General features: G+C 39.0%; 1 protein-coding gene across 1 annotated transcript in view; it reads left to right on the top strand.

The window, feature by feature from the left end:
• Mgat4a (alpha-1,3-mannosyl-glycoprotein 4-beta-N-acetylglucosaminyltransferase a) overlaps nucleotides 1-19,597 on the top strand; it is a 174,491-nt gene that overhangs the window by 120,602 nt on the left and 34,292 nt on the right. Inside the window, exons 4-9 of the mRNA XM_080283193.1 lie at nucleotides 8,116-8,253; nucleotides 10,923-11,105; nucleotides 11,841-11,974; nucleotides 12,532-12,578; nucleotides 13,358-13,471; nucleotides 14,306-14,502. Of these exons, the coding sequence (XP_080139319.1) occupies nucleotides 8,116-8,253; nucleotides 10,923-11,105; nucleotides 11,841-11,974; nucleotides 12,532-12,578; nucleotides 13,358-13,471; nucleotides 14,306-14,502 (813 nt within the window). The remainder of the gene's footprint in view (nucleotides 1-8,115; nucleotides 8,254-10,922; nucleotides 11,106-11,840; nucleotides 11,975-12,531; nucleotides 12,579-13,357; nucleotides 13,472-14,305; nucleotides 14,503-19,597) is intronic.

Below are 19,597 nucleotides of genomic sequence, written 5' to 3'. Positions count from 1 at the left end.
CCTCAAGGAGCTAAATGAGTCCTAAAAGTCTCTCCCAAGCTGAATAAAATCGTCTTGTGGTAGCACACACACACACACACACACACACACACACACACACACACACACACACACACACACACACACACACACACACACACACACACACACCTGTTCTTAATTACATATACGGTATGGGAGACAGGTAAAGGTGTGTCAGAATGGCCTTATCGATACATATTAATCGCTTGTTTATTTACCTCTCGTTCGTTTCCTACCATCTTTTCCTAAGCGATTTATTTTGCCAGTTACACCTTCATATTTTCGTGTATATTACTGAAATGCAAACTAAATCGCTATCGAGAAAGTTTTGCGGCTTCATGTATCATCGTGAATAGAGTTAGTGATTTATCAAAGGTCACTGAGGAAGGTTTGGTTAATTAGTTCGGGGAATGTGAGTAATTGAGGCACACACACACACACACACACACACACACACACACACACACACACACACACACACACACACACACACACACACACACACACACACACACACACACACACCTGAGCATTTACGTACATCTTAAGTGAGCCAATGGTGTGAAGACACGCCACACGTGTCAGCCATCGAGAGATGTGGTTGACAGGTGTGGGTGATAGTTGTAGGTGACAGGTGTGCATGACAGGTGTGTGGTGACTGGTGTAGGTGGCAGTTGTGGTTGACAGGTGTGTGGTGACAGGTGTAGTGACAGGTGCAGGCAACAGGTGATGATGATGATGATGATGATGATGATGATAAGACGCAGTAAAACCCCTAACCCCTTCAGTCGTAGGAAGTCAACTTTTACTTTGTGCTTACTGCTGCTGGACGATTTTTATTCAGCTTTGAAAGTGACGCCTAATGGTTTAGTTTTAGTAGGTTAAGACGCTTCATCTTGATTCAGCCTGTAATAATAATGATGATGATGATGATAATAATAATAATAATAATAATAATAATAATAGTGGTAATAATAATAATGATTATATATATATCCATCCATCCATCCATCCATCCATCATCCAATCCTACATTGCCCCATGAGGAGCGTAGGAGCTCGGGACTAGGCAGTCGGTCCCGACATTTAAGATGAGAGTGACCAGCTTCACTCATCCCTGAGTGGCATTACATTAGCAGTCAACCCCAACCATCCCTTGGATATAAACCTTCACCGGCTCAGTCTGATTGGAGCGCAATAGTTACACACTGAACCACCAGGCGCCAAATTTTGGTTATGTGGAATATATATATATTTATATTTATATCTATATCTGTCTGTCTGTCTGTCCATCTGTTTATATCTATATATATAAAACTAAAGGTGACCTCGACCTCAAGGAGCTAAATGAGTCCTAAAAGTCTCTCCCAAGCTGAATAAAATCGTCTGGTGGTAGCACACACACACACACACACACACACACACACACACACACACACACACACACACACACACACACACACACACACACACACCTGTGTTTCACATGTGTTTCTTAAAAGGCACCTGTCGGAGGGAGTAATTAGACCCAGTGTGTGGTCGGCTGTGATAGTTGATGTTTGTGGTGGTAGTGGTAGAGGTGGTGGTCGTGGTAATGGTTGTGGTAGTGGTGGTGGTAATTGTGGTTTTATGTTATACTCTGTACACATAAAGTTGGGTGCTAGAGAGGGACGCCTTCATGTGGTGGCACTGGTATAACAGGGCCGTGGAGCTGCCCGGTTCTGCAAACGTCCCTCAACTCTCTCCCTATACACACACAAAAAAGATGCTGGGCTGCAGGTTGAGGACAGCTGAAGCCTGCAGTCTACGGGGTTCACATTTCATATGAACCTGGGGCTATAACAGAAGCAACTCCTCCTCCTCCTCCTCCTTCTCCTATAACTACTGCCACTGTTACTTTTTATACAAGTTGGTAAAGATCTCAAACTCTTAGCAGCTCAGTTGATGGCCAAGTGTAGTCTGACTGGAGGGTTGATTTGAGTAGTAACCAAGGAGACTCATTTCGACCTCATAACTAAGGCTCATTGAATTTCATGTAACCACGACTTAGTATTCAAATTATGAGAGCAGCCCAGTTCCCTCAGGTGCTCCCTAACACCTCTTCCTAAGCGATTTATTTTGCTCATTACACCTTGTTATGCTCCTCTTTCTTATATAAATCCTTCTAACATCGTCGTCATACTCTGCATAAGTATCGTACAAAAGAATATTAACCAACCATATCCTAAAATAAATCGCCAATGAAGAGGTGCTAGGGAGCCTCCTTAACCGACGAGCGAAAATCTTCTCCAGAGCTTATTAAAATCGGCAGGAAATAGTGAGAAAAAATACGATTGCGTTTTCTAGATGAAGTGGTTTAACTAGGCCAGTGGTGTCAACATTAAAATTTTTCATCATTATGTAAGGCAGTAGTAGTAGTACCGGTAGTAGTAGTAGGAGTAGGAGTAATAATAATAATAATAATAATAATAATAATAATAATAATAATAATAGTTGTAATAATAATAATGATAATCTATATTGTAATGATCCGATTTCTGTATGTTTGTTGGTTTATTTGTTACCGTAACACAGCAAACACGGCGTAATGTAGCGCACTTTTTGTTTGAGCAAGGTACCGTTAAAATGCTCCAACTTGAAGAATAAAAGAATTTCCAATCCAATCGGGTCACCAGTTCCCGAGTTATGACATTTCGGGCCTTTTGACATAGCTGAGGCCGCTGAAGGCGACATTTAAGCGAGTAATAATAATAATATAATAATAATAATAAAACAAATTTGGTTTTACACCTGGTATCCCTGAAGGGCTAAGGCGTTGCCCCTGGGTAGAGGACTTTTGGAATGGAACGTGTAGCATTTTATGACCGGATGCCCTTCCTCATGTCTACCAATGACCCTTGGGTGGATTCAATCCTCCAACCCCTCGGTCAGAGCGGAGCGCTCTAACCCACTGAGCCACGGCTGCTATAATAATAATAATAATAATATAACAGTAACAAAACAGCAGCACCAGCAACAACAACATTATTTTAATAGATTCACTAATGATATTTAATCATGTACAAATATGGCCGACAGTACCGTATTTATTTAAGGGGGGAGAATCCAGTAAAAAAGTGGTTAATGAAGGCTATATTTGTCCCTTTCATTTTGAAAGGTCTTCCTAAGTATAAATGAATAAATAAAATGAAGAAAATAAATGAAAAAATAAATAGTTGGCCACGTCACGGGATTGAAATGGATAACAAAGATGTAGTTTCGAAGTTTTCATTTTTCTTTATTCCGTTTTCTATTCATTTTCTTTATTTTTACAGCCCCGTTCTTTAAACAGGCGCTCCAAAAGTCCACATAAAAACAAAAGGAAGAGTTGCCCGTTTTCGTCACCTGTCTGTTTCAATCCACACTCTTATTTCCTCTACCCTGCCACAACCACCATCAACCTTGGTCCAAAATGATGAGTATGAATAAGGTACGAGTGAGGAGAATCGTGGTGCTGCTTTCTTTCACTACGATGTCACTTTTCATCGTTCATCTGCAAGGTGAAGAAATGCACACACACACACACACACACACACACACACACACACACACACACACACACACACACACACACACACACACACACACACACACACACCTGTGTTTCTTACAAGGCACCTGTAGGGGGGAGTAATTAGGTCCAGTGTGTGGTCGGCGGTGATAGTTGATGTTTGTGGTGGTAGTGGTAGAGGTGGTGGTTGTGGTAATGGTTGTGGTAGTGGTGGTGGTAATTGTGGTTTTATGCTATACTCTGTACACATAAAGTTGGGTGCTAGAGAGGGACACCTTCATGTGGTGGCACTTGTATAACAGGGCCGTGGAGCTGCCCGGTTCTGCAAACGTCCCTCAACTCTCTCCCTATACACACAAAAAAAAGATGCTGGGCTGCAGGTTGAGGACAGCTGAAGCCTGCAGTCTACGGGGTTCACATTTCATATGAACCTGCGGCTATAACAGAAGCAACTCCTCCTCCTCCTCCTCCTATAACTACTGCTACTGTTACTTTTTATACAAGTTGGTAAAGATCTCAAACTCCTAGCAGCTCAGTTGATGGCCAAGTGTACTCTGACTGGAGGGTTGATTTGACTAGTAACCAAGGAGACTCATTTCGACCTCATAACTAAGGCTCATTGAATTTCATGTAACCACGACTTAGTATTCAAATTATGAGAGCAGCCAAGTTCCCTCAGGTGCTCCCTAACACCTCTTCCTAAGCGATTTATTTTGCTCATTACACCTTGTTATGCTCCTCTTTCTTATATAAATCCTTCTAACATCGTCGTCATACTCTGCATAAGTATCGTACAAAAGAATATTATCCAGCCATATCCTAAAATAAATCGCCAAGGAAGAGGTGCTAGGGAGCCTCCTTAACCGACGAGCGAAAATCTTCTCCAGAGCTTATTAAAATCGGCAGGAAATAGTGAGAAAAAATACGATTGCGTTTTCTAGATGAAGTGGTTTAACTAGGCCAGTGGTGTCAACATTAAAATTTTTCATCATTATGTAAGGCAGTAGTAGTAGTACCGGTAGTAGGAGTAGGAGTAATAATAATAATAATAATAATAATAATAATAATAATAGTTGTAATAATAATAATGATAATCTATATTGTAATGATCCGATTTCTGTATGTTTGTTGGTTTATTTGTTACCGTAACACAGCAAACACGGCGTAATGTAGCGCACTTTTTGTTTGAGCAAGGTACCGTTAAAATGCTCCAACTTGAAGAATAAAAGAATTTCCAATCCAATCGGGTCACCGGTTCCCGAGTTATGACACATTTCGGGCCTTTTGACATCGAGCGGAGGTCGCTGAAGGCGACATTTAAGCGAGTAATAATAATAATAATAATAATAGTAATAATATAACAGTAACAAAACAGCAGCAGCAGCAACATTATTTTAATAGATTCACTAATGATGATATTTAATCATGTACAAATGTGGCCGACAGTACCGTATTTATTTTAGGGGGGAGAATTCAGTAAAAAAGTGGTTAATGAAGGCTATATTTGTCCCTTCCATTTTGAAAGGTCTTCCTAAGTGTAAATAAATAAATAAAATGAAGAAAATAAATGAAAAAATAAATAGTTGGCCACGTCACGGGATTGAAATGGATAACAAAGATGTAGTTTCGAAGTTTTCATTTTTCTTTATTCCGTTTTCTATTCATTTTCTTTAATTTTACAGCCCCGTTCTTTAAACAGGCGCTCCAAAAGTCCACATAAAAACAAAAGGAAGAGTTGCCCGTTTTCGTCACCTGTCTGTTTCAATCCACACTCTTATTTCTTCTACCCTGCCACAACCACCATCAACCTTGGTCCAAAATGATGAGTATGAATAAGGTACGAGTGAGGAGAATCGTGGTGCTGCTTTCTTTCACTACGATGTCACTTTTCATCGTTCATCTGCAAGGTGAAGAAACACACACACACACACACACACACACACACACACACACACACACACACACACACACACATGGAAAATAACCAAGTAAATAAAATCGATATTGTTGCAGCGAGATTCCCTCGAGACTCTACGGTCGCAGATTGCCAGATTTCACCTCCCTGGAGTGATTGATGGGGAGGGGTTTTGAATTTAATCACACTCTGCTAGATCATAATATTCAACTTAGGGTGGGTTTCTAGTAGTTGAGGGGTTGAATAAGGCCATAACTAACTGTCGCAGAAGTTCCAGGCTAAATAAAATCGTCTGGAGATTGGGAAGAATAAATTGTATGCCACAGGACTGATGGGATTTGGGGGAGTGGATGACGTGAAGAGAATATTGGGGAAAATGCCTCTTTTATTTGAGATTAAGTTCCTGTTGTATTGCCTGCTTGAGCTCTCCCCTCACTTGATTTTCGCCACCACGTGATTTTATGGCTATCACTTGGCGGTTTTATAGCTTCAGTTAGACGGTTTTATGGCTACTACTTGACGGTTGTATGGCTAATACTTGGCGATTTTGTGGCTGCCACTAGACGAGTTTGTGGCTGCCACTTGACGATTTTATGACTATCACTTGAATTTATGGCTACCACTTGATGATTTAATGACTGCCACTTGATTTTATGGCTACCACTTGACGATTTTTTATTTTATTTTTGACACCATCTGAACAAATTACCCACGAAAGCCAATTTTTGTCCCAGAACTAAAAATGGCAACCTCTTATATGATCCTGGAGTGCGAGCCATTTAGCTGTCTTCATTCATTTAGCTGTCTTCGTTCATTTAGCTGTCTTCATTCATTTAGCTGTCTTCATTCATTTAGCTGTCTTCATTCATTTAGCTGTCTTCATTCATTTAGCTTTCTTCATTCATTTAGCTTTCTTCATTCATTTAGCTGTCTTCATTCATTTAGCTTTCTTCATTCATTTAGCTTTCTTCATTCATTTAGCTGTCTTCATTCATTTAGCTGTCTTCATTCATTTAGCTGTCTTCATTCATTTAGCTTTCTTCATTCATTTAGCTTTCTTCATTCATTTAGCTTTCTTCATTCATTTAGCTTTCTTCGGTCATTTAGCTTTCTTCATTCATTTAGCTTTCTTCATTCATTCAGCTTTCTTCAGTCATTTAGCTTTCTTCATCAGTCATGCAGCTTTTCAGTCATTCAGCTTTCTTCAGTCATTTAGCTTTCTTCATCAGTCATTCAGCTTTCTTCAGTCACTTAGCTTTCTTCAGTCATTCAGCTTTCTTCAGTCACTTAGCTTTCTTCAGTCATTTAGCTTTCTTCCTAAAATTTCCGTCTCTCCTTACTCAGTTGTAACAGTAGATTAACGCAAGAGTATGATGCCAGTCACGAAGAAGTGCTATGGATAGGATGGATAGCCGGAGTATATTTTTCTACCATTGAGCCACGTGTATTAGTCTGTAACAGGACGGAAATCTAGGCCAAGTTATAGTAAAAAGAGTATAGCTGTCTTCTAACAATTTTAAATACGAGTTGGTGGGGACATCATCATCCACTCACTCGATGTAGTTCTACCGTCAATTGATTCTGAACAGTGAGAAGCCAAGATGTCTTCTGTAACCAGGAAACCATTTATACTTGGGTGGTAACCATATAACTACAGTCGTTCTATTTTATGAAGGCAGTTTGGGTGGGTCGATTTGGGATCTCACACTGTTAGCTCTGTTGTCACATCGCCGCCGACACACGTGTAATTATTTGTGTTCACCTCTCTCTCTCTCTCTCTCTCTCTCTCTCTCTCTCTCTCTCTCTCTCTCTCTCTCTCTCTCTCTCCTATTTTAAGCTAGTAACTACTTATAAATGAATTTTAAACACTCTGTATAGATGTAATTCAATAAAAAAGCTATAGTATAGTATAAATCTCATATAACTTGTCAGTGTTGCTTTTGAGACGTTGTCAGGTGGTGACACGAGGGACAGCCCTGCGTGAGCGGGTCATACTCGGTCAGTCTCCCGCCATGGGAGCTATAAAAAAAAACGCACCTATAGACTTTTACATCAGGGGTGGTGTTGAAAAAAAGTCGAAAACAAGAGAGAAAATAAAGAAAATAAAATCAGTAGTAGTTAATATAAATATGAGAGAGAGAGAGAGAGAGAAAGAGAGAGAGAGAGAGAGAGAGCACGTGTGTGGCGATGATGTGACAACAGAGCTAACAGACTGAGGTCCCAGAGCGTCCCACCCAAACTGCCTTCATAAAATAGAACGACTATAGCAAGTCGATGCCAGGTGGTCTAGTGGGTGAAGATGCTCCAACTGGATGTGAACCACGAAGGGTTTTAATTCAGGGGACGAATGGGGTTTATTTATCACATGTTTTCCTGTCAGATAAAACGACTGGTAATGTTTGAACCTAATTCCGGATCCCTACACAAATGGATGGATGGATGGAGTTGTTGTTTGGATGAGTGGCAGAAGAACTAGATGGTTTAATGGATGGATGAATGGATGGAGTTGTATTGTTATTGAGATGAGTCAAAACACTAATTGGTTTATGCATATCAACTGCACGATGGGTGAAAAAAAAAAAAGAAAAAAAGTTAAGATTCCATGATTTTCAAATACCCCGCATTTTCAGACCTGAGCGGGGAGCAGGTGTTGGTGGCGCGGGTTGCAGAGCTGCGGGAGAGATTGCACCACGCCGAAATGGTCAACCAGGAGAGGCTGCATGACGTTATATTACTCTCACAAAAATTCACTGCCCTCCTTCAGCCTAGTAAGTGAAGATGAGGAAGTTGTACTCTCTCTCTCTCTCTCTCTCTCTCTCTCTCTCTTAATACTTAAAATCCCATACCCATTCATTGCCACCCTTACTCCATTCCCATTTTTCTCATTCTTTGCATCCTCTCCTCCCTGATTCCATGCATTAAACTAGAGCTTTAGAGCCTTGAGATGCATTGATGGGCAACAGTTCTTTTACACCTGTGGGATTCTGAAATACTGAAGCGATATATGAGCCCTTCCGGCTTGTATTAATATTAGTGCATTACCGTATTTAATAAAGTCTAAGGTGAACACAACCCAGATACCGGTACCACTTGAGTTGTGCTCGTATTTGCTGTTTGGTGATATTATGTACGTTCTGAGAGCTTCTGTAAATGACAAATGGACACAGAGGCTTGCACTGAACTTTTATGGAGCCGTGGAATAGATGTGAAAACACACACACACACACACACACACGACTAAATAATAGTGGAGAGGCCTGGGACTCCACTGCATGTATACCGAGTTCAGTCCCACACAGGCTACTTATTTTTTTGGTGAGATGAAGTAAGGTAGAGCAGCCGGGCACTCTATGGTACTGCACCTGTACCCAGTTCACACCTTCACCGAACCATTTTTTGTCATAACCTACAGTGGAGGTAGGATGCAAGATGAAGTATGGTGGAGCGGCCTGGGACTCTAGTACAGGTGAACCCAGTTAACACCCTATAGACACAACAGCCAATACCGGTAGATAACTGGGTCTGGTGTGCGGTGGCCCGAGATCAAAACCATTGCTAGAGAGAAGGTCTTCTTACACTGCTCGCGGGCTCAGTGGTAACATTCTCGCTTGCCATCTGGTAGACGGGAGTTCCAACCTCGCTCAGGTTGCGAAAAGTTTCACTGACGAAGTGGGTGGTTACTGTCCCCCTTGAGCAAGGGGATGGATGTGTGTGTGTGTGTGTGTGTGTGTGTGTGTGTGTGTGTGAAGGTCACAGTCTTGCCCATAGATCGGATTATATGAGCTCTCAGCTCCCATCCAGGAGGATAAAAGCTGACGATCATGACCATCAAGTGATCCTGACCGACCCGGTGAATTACACACACACACACACACACACACACTTTAATCAGTCATAGTGCTAACTCTGTAACCAGAAGTGAAAGATTAGTGTTTCCATTACAGTATGTCGATGTCATAAGTCTTTTTTTTATTATTTTTATTCCCTAAGGTGACTGTGAGCTAAAGAATATTGTCCTATAGTATGGGCTGACTAATTACTTAACTGTAAATTAAACAAAACGTTGGCATAAAAACAAGTCAATTTTTCATTTACTTGTGTCCAAATATTTTCCTGCTTAATTAGACCAATTTATTAGCAAAATTATCCAGTGGTAAACTTGTGAATGGTCTTTTGTAGGGAAACTATGATAACTGCAAGTCTAGAGGGGTAATTTCAGTTCCATTGAGATCATGTCAGGGTTATTTAAGCCATTTGAGCTTCACTGTGATTCATTTAGGCCACCTCATCTTTGACTGGGGAAATTAGGGTATAATTGATTTATGATAACTTACAGGGCCAAGTGTTTGCGATTTTTTTTTTTCTTGTAATCTTCACTTCACAATCGTGAGTTAATATGGATTATTTTTTATGTTATTTAACATGTCTTGTTGCCGGGTGTTGTTTCCTGTGAATGATTTGCATTACTGTTACATTATAAAAACAGCTGTATGTACTGTATGCACAGTAAATAATGAGTGCAAAACATCCAGAGCTTTATATTAACCAGTGACTGAGTCATTAGTATATTCATCTACCACATCCCTTAACACGGGTGATGGACATTGAAGAGAAGGCAGTAGTATGCCCTGTCTTGTGTTCTTATATGTTTGCACCCTCTTAAGGTTTTTCATGATGATGCTCTCACAAACTCAGCCATTCCAACACAATTTCCTTATGCCACTCCAACAGTTTCTATATGCATCTTTTACCCTACACTCCAAAAGCCTATGACCTTTATACCCATTTGTGAATCACTTGGTGGAGGAAAGTTACTGCTCTTATGACTGATAGAAAGTGGTGTTCCTCAACCCTGTAGATCAGTTGCCCTTCAGAACCTGTAAATTATGAGCTATCCACCCATTTTAGGTGTTTGCAAGCCAACAACTACAGTATATGCATACATATACATACTATTTAGTAATGTCTTGTTGATACATATTCGTGTAATTCTTCAGTGTAATTAATGATTTTTATTTTCCAGAATGATTTGGTACTGTGGCCAGAAACTTGCAATTCAGTAAACCTCAGTATTATGAACTGGAGGCATCATTAGTATTTAGTTGCAGTATGCACAGCCGGTGGCTTAAGTTTACCAAATATTTCACCACCTCTGCATCCCATATCCCTCTCTTGGCGAGCCATCTTTAACAGAGAGGTTTGGTCTGTTTTTCTGACCAAACAGTATATGACTCAGATAAAATGAATCTGGGAGGAGAGTGATGGATGTATCATAGACACTGAACGGTTAGAGGAACTTGTATTCCTGACTGTATTACAATTATTATTCATTGACTGTAGTACAGTTATTATGCACCTGTTTTTATGTAATAATACTTACTGTACTTGCAGACATAGGCAGTGGGTTACTGACATACGGGTTTAATTTTTTTTGCAGACATAGACAATAGCTCACTATCTTACGGGTCTTTGTCAACGGAAGCACGTGAACTACTAAGCAACCTGAGCCGTGCCACGCCAGACATGCACCTGCCCTCCATCTACAGCTACCTCCCACACCTCCTGCGACACCCTGATGCCACTTCACCTGCCTTCAAACTCTCCCGTGGTAGACATTCAGGTATTTCTCCTTTTGACAGAGTTGTTAGTTGGATGATATTCTCTTTGTTTCATGTAGATACAGGTTAACTGTATCAGTATATCAGTGCATGGATAACACTGATTGTAAGTATATTTTTGTTTTGTTTTAACCCAGTTAATCCAAGTACATATCTCATTTTATTCTAGTAACCTCATGATGACTTTAATGTAGTTAGAAGAGGCCCCTCATATTGATGGATTTAGAAAAAAGTATCCATTAACTCCTTGAGTATGAGACATCTCCTAAACCAAATTAAATTTCTGGGCAGTAATCAGAACAAAAAAATGCCCAGTATTCATTGGTTTTATGGGTTATAGGAGCTGATACCTGTAAAGCTCTTTATATAGTCTGCGGTAGAAGTTGTAATAGTATCATACTTGGGAAGTAATTTAATGTTGAGGTTACCCTTATCCTGAAGTCCATCATCTTCATTTCAGAGATAGAGAGGGAGTCAAGTGTAGTTTATATGAATGAACAACAGTCAGTGCCACTGTGCAAAGACATCATCTCCAGCACCATAGCCTTCATTAACCTCTCTGAATGTTAGAACTTCTTGAGGATTAGAACAGAATTGTCTCCTAGTATGCTAATTAAAGAAAATAGAGTGTTTTTGCAGATTGGAATAAGGTAGCGTGATTATAATGACAAAGATGTCATGGAAGTGAAGGTGTTAAAGCAGAAATCCAATATCTGCTAACTTATCCTTTTCCGCAGCAACAATGGTGCTGGGTGTGCCAACGGTGAAACGTCAAGTGCAGTCGTACCTGATGACCACCCTAGGCAACCTCATTCACTCCATGACCCCTGAGGAAATGGACGAGTGTATTATAGTTGTATTTGTTGCAGAGGTAAGTAAAAACCACGACAACCCAATTTTTTTTTAAATTACGGTATAGAGATTGTTATTTTAGAGATTTTTGGATGGATTAGTACTTGAGTTTTCATTATACTGTACATTATTTAAATTTTACTCTCTTTATCACAGAATTATAATCTGATTTAATTCAAGAAAGGTCATAATTTCTGTCACTTGGTTTGTCATCTCTTTCACCAGGAAGTGAAATATATAATGCTGTAGATGCTTCACATTTTTTTTTTTTAGTTCTTCATTTCTTAATGTGGAAATATGCAGAAAGTTGATGAGCTCTTTCAGTATGATTATATTTGCTTTATTTTATTCTGACAACCACATGATTATTTTATTTGACCTAGGATGTACTTCACAGTGAAGGGGTCAGTCAAGACCATTTCTTACACTTTAATCCTTCATTTTGAACTTTCTCTCCAGAGCTAAATAAAATTGTTGGTGGTAAGAAGATTATAAGAACAAAATATATTCGTTAGAAAGGGTAATGTTTAGAGCTCCATAATCTTGTTTTAACACTGTTTCCTCTCATGTTGACAGTGGGACATCGATTATGTAAGGCAGGTGGCATCACAAATAGAGAGAAAGTAAGTACAGTTGAAGATCTGTAACTGTTATAGGTTTTATTACACAGTAGTAAAAATAATTGGCCATTGGCAGAACTTTAGTGTCCTAGTGTACTGTACAGCACTTTAGAAAGGCATTTGCTGATTTGTTATGATAGCTGTTTTATATTGTATGACTGTACTTAGCAGCAGGACTTGTTGTCCATGAATTGGTAATTTGTTTACCATGACAGTCATCATTCTGTTGTTTTGGTACTGTAGTCCTTTCACAGAAATTTGACCTAGAGTTGTGTCTTTTTGTGGCTTATTTCATATAGTTCAGTGGCAGAAGGCCATGCTGTTGCATAATATTCTTTTCACAGCACTCTTCACATCAAGAATTATCTTCTAGTGTTAGTTTCTTATAACCATTCAGCATTGAAGATGGAGAAATGGCACTTTTAGGCCACGTTAGCGTTAATAAAATATGATATATTTTTAAAAGGAAGCACTGTATAGGTAAAGTATAGTACATTAAGCCTGTCTATGCCTGTATATCATTCCAGTCTTCTCAGTTCAACTTCCCAAGAATTGCTTTAAGCAGTCCTCATAATGAGTCAGGAGTGTTTTCCAGTATAGTACAGTATATCACATTTTTTATACCATTAGTATTGTAAGCTTGGAAAGTGGTAGATCAGTTTATAAGTAGCAAGAGAACATCATTAGGCAGTTTTTCTGCAGTTTACTTTGGACTTAATAGCAAATACAATTAAGAACTTTAAAAAAGATGGTATATAAAGATTTCCATGATTATTTTACAGGTTCCCAGAACACTTAGAGAGTGGGCTAGTGGAAGTGATCTCTCCCCCTCAGTCATTCTACCCTGATATGGATGGATTAAGACAGACCCTTGGAGATCCCATGGAGAGAGTCAGGTATGAAGAAAGATGGCTAGGATGTTGTAAATAGTCTCTTGCAGTACTGTATTGTTGCGGCAGTGATAGATGAAATATGTAGAGATTTATATTTGCCAAAGACGGAATCTGAATAATGCTTAAGATCCTCATATGTATAGGATTTCATGTTAAATACTGTAATATATTGTTTTGTGTTAAATCACCACAAAAACTCACTGGAAACTTTAAAGAAATAGAAAAATTATCTCCTAACTTTATGCTGAGAATTTTGCTGATACTGTACTGTATATGCCAATCCTAGGTAGGCAGCTACCTCAGAGAACACACAGGCATCATGTAAAAATGAGCTTGAAAGAAATATCTCTCATCTTTAAATGAAATCAGGCAGTAGCAGCTCAGTTAAGATGTGTAAAATGAAATCAGGCAGTTTTGGCTCAGTTAAGACCTGTAACCACTCCAACCAAGCCTTAATTCTTTGAAATCTGAGCTCTGTTAGCTCATGAAGCTATTTACTATGTTGGGTACAACTCTGTAATCAACAAAGGTATATTTGGTGGTTTAGCTGGTGAAGGTGCTCCAGCTGGATGTTTTGATGTGGGGCTAGGTCTTAGAGGTGGTTGGTATTAACTTCTCAGATGATGATACCCAGGGAAGAGTGACTGGTTAACCTAATCTTAAAATTTCTGGCCCATATAGCCTAGCTTGGGGCCCTGTGTTACTGATAAGAAATGGAAGTAAAGATCTGAATGATGGATGGATGGATGGATAGATGGATGGATGAATGGCTAAATGAAAGTACTGTAGTTAGTTTTGGGCTGTAACCCTTCCTAATCCTATTCCACCTAAACTCAGGTGGCGTACAAAGCAAAATTTGGATTTCGCCTTCCTTATGATGTACTCACAGCCGAAGGGGACTTTTTATGTGCAGCTTGAGGATGACATTCAGACAAAGAAAGGTTACATCGCCACCATGAAGACCTTTGCGCTCCAGAAGACAGCAGAGAAAAAGAATTGGTTTGTCCTCGACTTCTGCCAGCTGGGTTTCATCGGTAAGTGTTTGCATCAGTTTGAAGAAGGTTTATAACTGCTACAGATGAATGATTCAGTGTTGAGTTGACTTTTGACCCTTTGAGCCCTTCTATGTGATTATCTCCTCTAAGCTGCAAAAATGTACTTGTATATGGCTTTAGCTGGAATTAGGCTGTCATCACACAGAAAGGGTTATGTTCATCATTGACTGTTTAGAGAGGGAAAGCAGCATTAAAAACTTTAGAAGCTGAAATGTTTTGCAAGAAGTATAGGAGGAACTTAAGAAATCTGCAGTGCAGTACAGTACATTACTGTATATCAGTCATGGATGATAATTTTCCTCTTTAGTCAGTAATGTATTCATGATATAAAGTGTTTCAGTGATACAGTTATTTAGTGATTTGGAGAGGATGGAGGATGACAGCTGGATGTGGAGGGTGAGAGATGTGAATGTTAAGGGTAGGCATGCAAGAGGCAGACCAAAAATGACCAGAGACAAGGTCATAGAGTGTGATCTCAGTGATAAAATAGTGAATAGAGAGACTGCTAGTGATTGAGCAACATGGAGAGATATTAAGTGACCAAGACCAACATATGCAAGCATGTTGGAGCCTTTATATGAAACAAAGCAAAATGAAGAGAAATGCCATTAATCTGACAAACTCGGAATAAGTGAAACACCTCTCACATCATGGACTTTCGTTATGGCGCACTTCATATTGAAGCAACCCAGCCTTATAAAAATCATCATCATCATTATTGTCATTGTCATCATCATTGTCCTTGTCATTTTCATCATCATCGTTATCCAGACCCTGTTACCCTTTATTAAAGTAGAGGGAGAGGATTTAGAAACTGAAGTTAGAAAACTTAAAAGGGGAACTGTATGTTGCACCTAATGATATGGCTCAGCTTGTTCATTGGTGAAGTACTGGCAATAATTTAAAAAAAATATCATGAAACTTTCAAAGGTAAAGATAAATTCCAACAGATATTTTGGAAGTACTGCATTATTTCCATTATATGTATTCATTGATTAAAGACATTTAGATATTTTGGAAGTACCAGTACTGCATTATTTCCATTATATGTATTCATTGATTAAAGACATTTAGATATTTTGGAAGTACTGCATTATTTCCATTATTTGTATTCATTGTTTAAAGACATTTCTCATAACCTTATGTAATTTTAACTCCGTTAGTTGTGTATGTCATCTGAAGTTTAAAAGAGGAATGAGAACTGAATACAATATTGTATTGAATTAAAGTGCAGTAATTTATGAATTAATTGATCTTTTAACTTAAGAAAAGTTTGAGTTAGTTACCTGGGACTCACAGCTTTCTTCCAAGCTGAATAAAATCATTCAACATTGACCAGTATATAATAGCTGTCAGTTGGCTTTACGGGATTAAATGGATGTGATACTTCTGGGTCAGCTTCAGCATTTGTGTTTTTGTATATTCCCTCTATCTTACAGTATTAGGAATGAAGCATACTTATTTTTTCCTTATTTTAAACCACTCTCATTAATAGTGTGGTAATTGCTAAGAAACATTCAGTTCCACAGTGGTTATTTAAGGTGTATGGGTCTGAGGGTCGGTTGTCATAGGTGAATGAGAAATATCTGAGTAAGAAGTCACAGAACTCGTCGGGTTCTCATTAGGATAGTATTTTAATTTTTAACCTTGTCACTCAGTTGCATGTTTTTCTTATTAACCCTTTTGTGTTTATGGGTGCTGTGCAAATTTCAACCGCTCGTTACAATTTGACGCAGGCTGTGTCTGCGCACATTTCAACCTCTCGTTACCATTCAACGCAGTTGCATCTAATGAAGTGGCCCCTGTTTTTTTGGTTATGAAACCGTTTCTGGGCGAGAACAATGCACTACTTGCATCCCTGTGTATCCCTGCGCTGCACTCGACCCACTCCGCACCCAGCGTCGCCCCACTGCCCCAGTCAGTGTGCTATGAGCCTTGCTTGAACGTAAGATAATTTCCTTTCGTGTTCTGTAAAATTGGCCATAATTGACCTACAGTAATTCATTATACACCAAAATGTAGCCAAATAAATTCCCTATAACTTTTTCTCAGTAACATTTACCATAAAAATTATATTTATGAGAAAAAAATGAAAAAACTGAAGCAAAAAATAAAAAATTAAAGCATAATTTACATTCAGCTGATCTTTTTTGCAACACCATAAGCAAGTACATTTATTCAAGACTATGGTGAAAAAAAAATTACGATTATCAAAGCTTAAATAAGGGCATAAGGATAAATCATTTATGAGCTATCGAGTGCGTGGGAATAGCGCTGTGACAGGTTGGGGGGGGGGTCTCTCAGTGTGTGGCCTTGGATGCTGAGACCCGCCTTTCAAGTACTCACTCGTGGTGGGATGCAGCCTGCGACGAATGGTAACAGGAGGGTTAATGAAGCTACGTCCTGGTGACTGTACTGAGTTATGGACTATATTTATTTAGGAAAGAGTTAATGAAGGCCTTATGGAACATATATGTTCAAGCAGGCCCTCCCAGATTAAATAATATCATCTGGAAGTAGCAAGGAAAAAAAATATATATATATTAATTTGAAGGGGCTAATGACCAGAGTAAAGTACAAAATTTTTAATCCTAAAAGATCACCGTTGTTTTCAGGTACAGGTATGCATCATCCAGGTGAATCATCCAGTAGTACAGTGTTTTTATATTTTTTTCTTCATTGTAGCTCACATACTTCTTTTTCTTATTGCAGTGTTTGGTAAGTCAGTCTTCTGCCTTTCAGGTACCATTTTTTTTTTTTTAATCAGTGAATTGTATTATTTTGTATGTATAGGGTCTACAGGGTCTCACTAGAGCCTCCTCTAGGATCAGGATGTGAGTCTTTCTCGTTGGATGATGGATGGATGGATGGATTAATATTGATTTTTTTTTTTAGATATAAGCAAGCTTCTGACTTTTGACAGCCATTGCAGGACATCCATATTTGTTAGGTGTGATCAGCTTGCCTCCCACACCACAGAATATTGTCAACAATGGAAAAGAAAGGTCAGCTGTATTCTGTCATCATCACATGCTTCAGACTTTATCATAAAAATCTGGGAGCATGTCCACACCTGAATGCTCACAGAGTTAACGTAAGGGCCCATACAGCCCTCTATGTTGGCTGAATAAAGGCTAAGAAACACATCTGAGCCTTTGAATTGCTGAGGCCAGCATGGTGGGGTGTAAGTAAAGAAGACTCACCTAAAAGAGGTTTTAGCTCAGAAAGCTTTTTCTAATTTTTATGCAGAAATGCTATTTTTCTTTTATAAATGATAAACAGATTGTTATTTTTTTATGAGAGTTTATATGTTATTCAGCAAGGTAATATTTTAGTGTCAGAAATGTTAGAAACATCACAAGAAAAAAAAAAAAAAACTTGTTTATGCTGAGAGAATCTGAACAGTATTGACCAAGTATCTCCTCACCTGAATTCTACACACCACACATTTCCCATGTTCCCTCTGATGACCTTGTCCGTGACCCATACCCTGGCTTCACTACCTCATAAATCCCATCTGGCTATCCACAGGGAAAATGTTCAAGTGTGTGGAGCTCCCCTACCTGGTGCAGTTTTTCATTATGTTCTATAACGATAAGCCCGTGGACTGGCTGCTCGACTATCTCATGCAAACCAAGATATGTAACTTGGACAAGGACCCTGTAAGTGGGCTGGAATTCCTCAGTCAGTCTCCCTTTCCCCACATCAACCTCCTTGCTCTCCCTTACGAGATGTTTCCCTCCCTTGCTCCCTCCCCTCAGTACTCCCCCATCAGGTGTTCCCTCTCCCTTGCAAGTAATCTGTGTATTCCCGTGTTATTTCCCATGCTCGGCCTGTATGCTTTGCGTCCCTTTGATTGTGAAATCTTGCCTGATCCTTTAGCTGTTCCTTCAGATGTTGTGACTATGGGTTTACACTAACATAAACATAAACACAGATTTCTGCTATTCACAGTCGTTTCCATATTAACAGGTTGTGGCGTATTTTTTCCCAGTAGAGAATAGAGAATGTGAAAGTTAAAACTAATGGTGTCTTCTTTAGATTCAGTATTAACAAGGTGATGGGATGGCAGTGCTACCATATTTGCTGCATAATGCAGTAACTAATATATCTTTTGTAAAAAATTGTGCAGAGTAGTAGTTTGGTTGGAATGTTTGCAGTGTTACAAAAGCTGTATAATTTTCAGCCTTGATTCTCAAACACATGCTCGGTTTTGTAAAGTAAACTTTATTTATAATGTGTTTCAAAGTCTGCATAGCAAATTCTTGTAGGGAAGTCAGTATTTAGTGTTGCTGTATAAACCCATTCTTTTCTGACATGGGGCTGAGATTCTGTTACTCTATGCCATTAAAGTATATTAGCTTAATGTCATAGAAGTAAAGCCCCTAACTTCTGCAAAATAAACATTTGTTTGCCCAGCATATTTGCAAATTGGTGAGGGAAAAAAAATGAAAAAATGCACATAGAGAAAACAAGGAAAATTTCAAGTATAAAAGAAAACAATGGCTGCGGAGGTATGTGAACTGTCACTGAGCCCTGACTTTTTTGGCATTATCATAGATACATCATAAATAAATAGTAAACTGAGTATTTGATGGGTTAGATATGCACACACAAGGAACATGGAGTGATTACCATGCCAAGCACATCAGTCGGTTGTAAACAAAGCCAGCTGATTGCTTGCTACCAAAGACAGGGTGGCAGTGAAAGATTTGTATATTCATGCATTTCTACTCAAAATAAATGATTTAATGCAAAATTATTTTCCCCTCATAATGTATTGGTGGGTATTGAATATAGTTATTTATATCCAACACCCACTAATTACTGTATAGTTAGTAAATTGAGTACATTTGTTTGTCCATGCTGTCTCCTGTTTGTTACATAACTTGCATAACTGGTCACCTGCATTCCTCTCTACTCATTTCCATTTATGCATCTCACCCTCAGTTTAATGAATAACATTACCTTAAGCAAGCTTTAGGTGGTTGGTTTCTTGTCAGCTAGCTGGGGTACAGGTAGGTTAAAATGATTGATGAAATGAGGAAATGATTAATGAGTAGCCATTTTTGAG

Source organism: Coenobita brevimanus, chromosome 96, assembly GCF_032717465.1.
Source record: "Coenobita brevimanus isolate Jiangsu-jjx chromosome 96, ASM3271746v2, whole genome shotgun sequence".
Lineage (NCBI taxonomy): Eukaryota > Metazoa > Arthropoda > Malacostraca > Decapoda > Coenobitidae > Coenobita > Coenobita brevimanus.
This window is presented reverse-complemented; position numbering and strand designations above follow the sequence as displayed.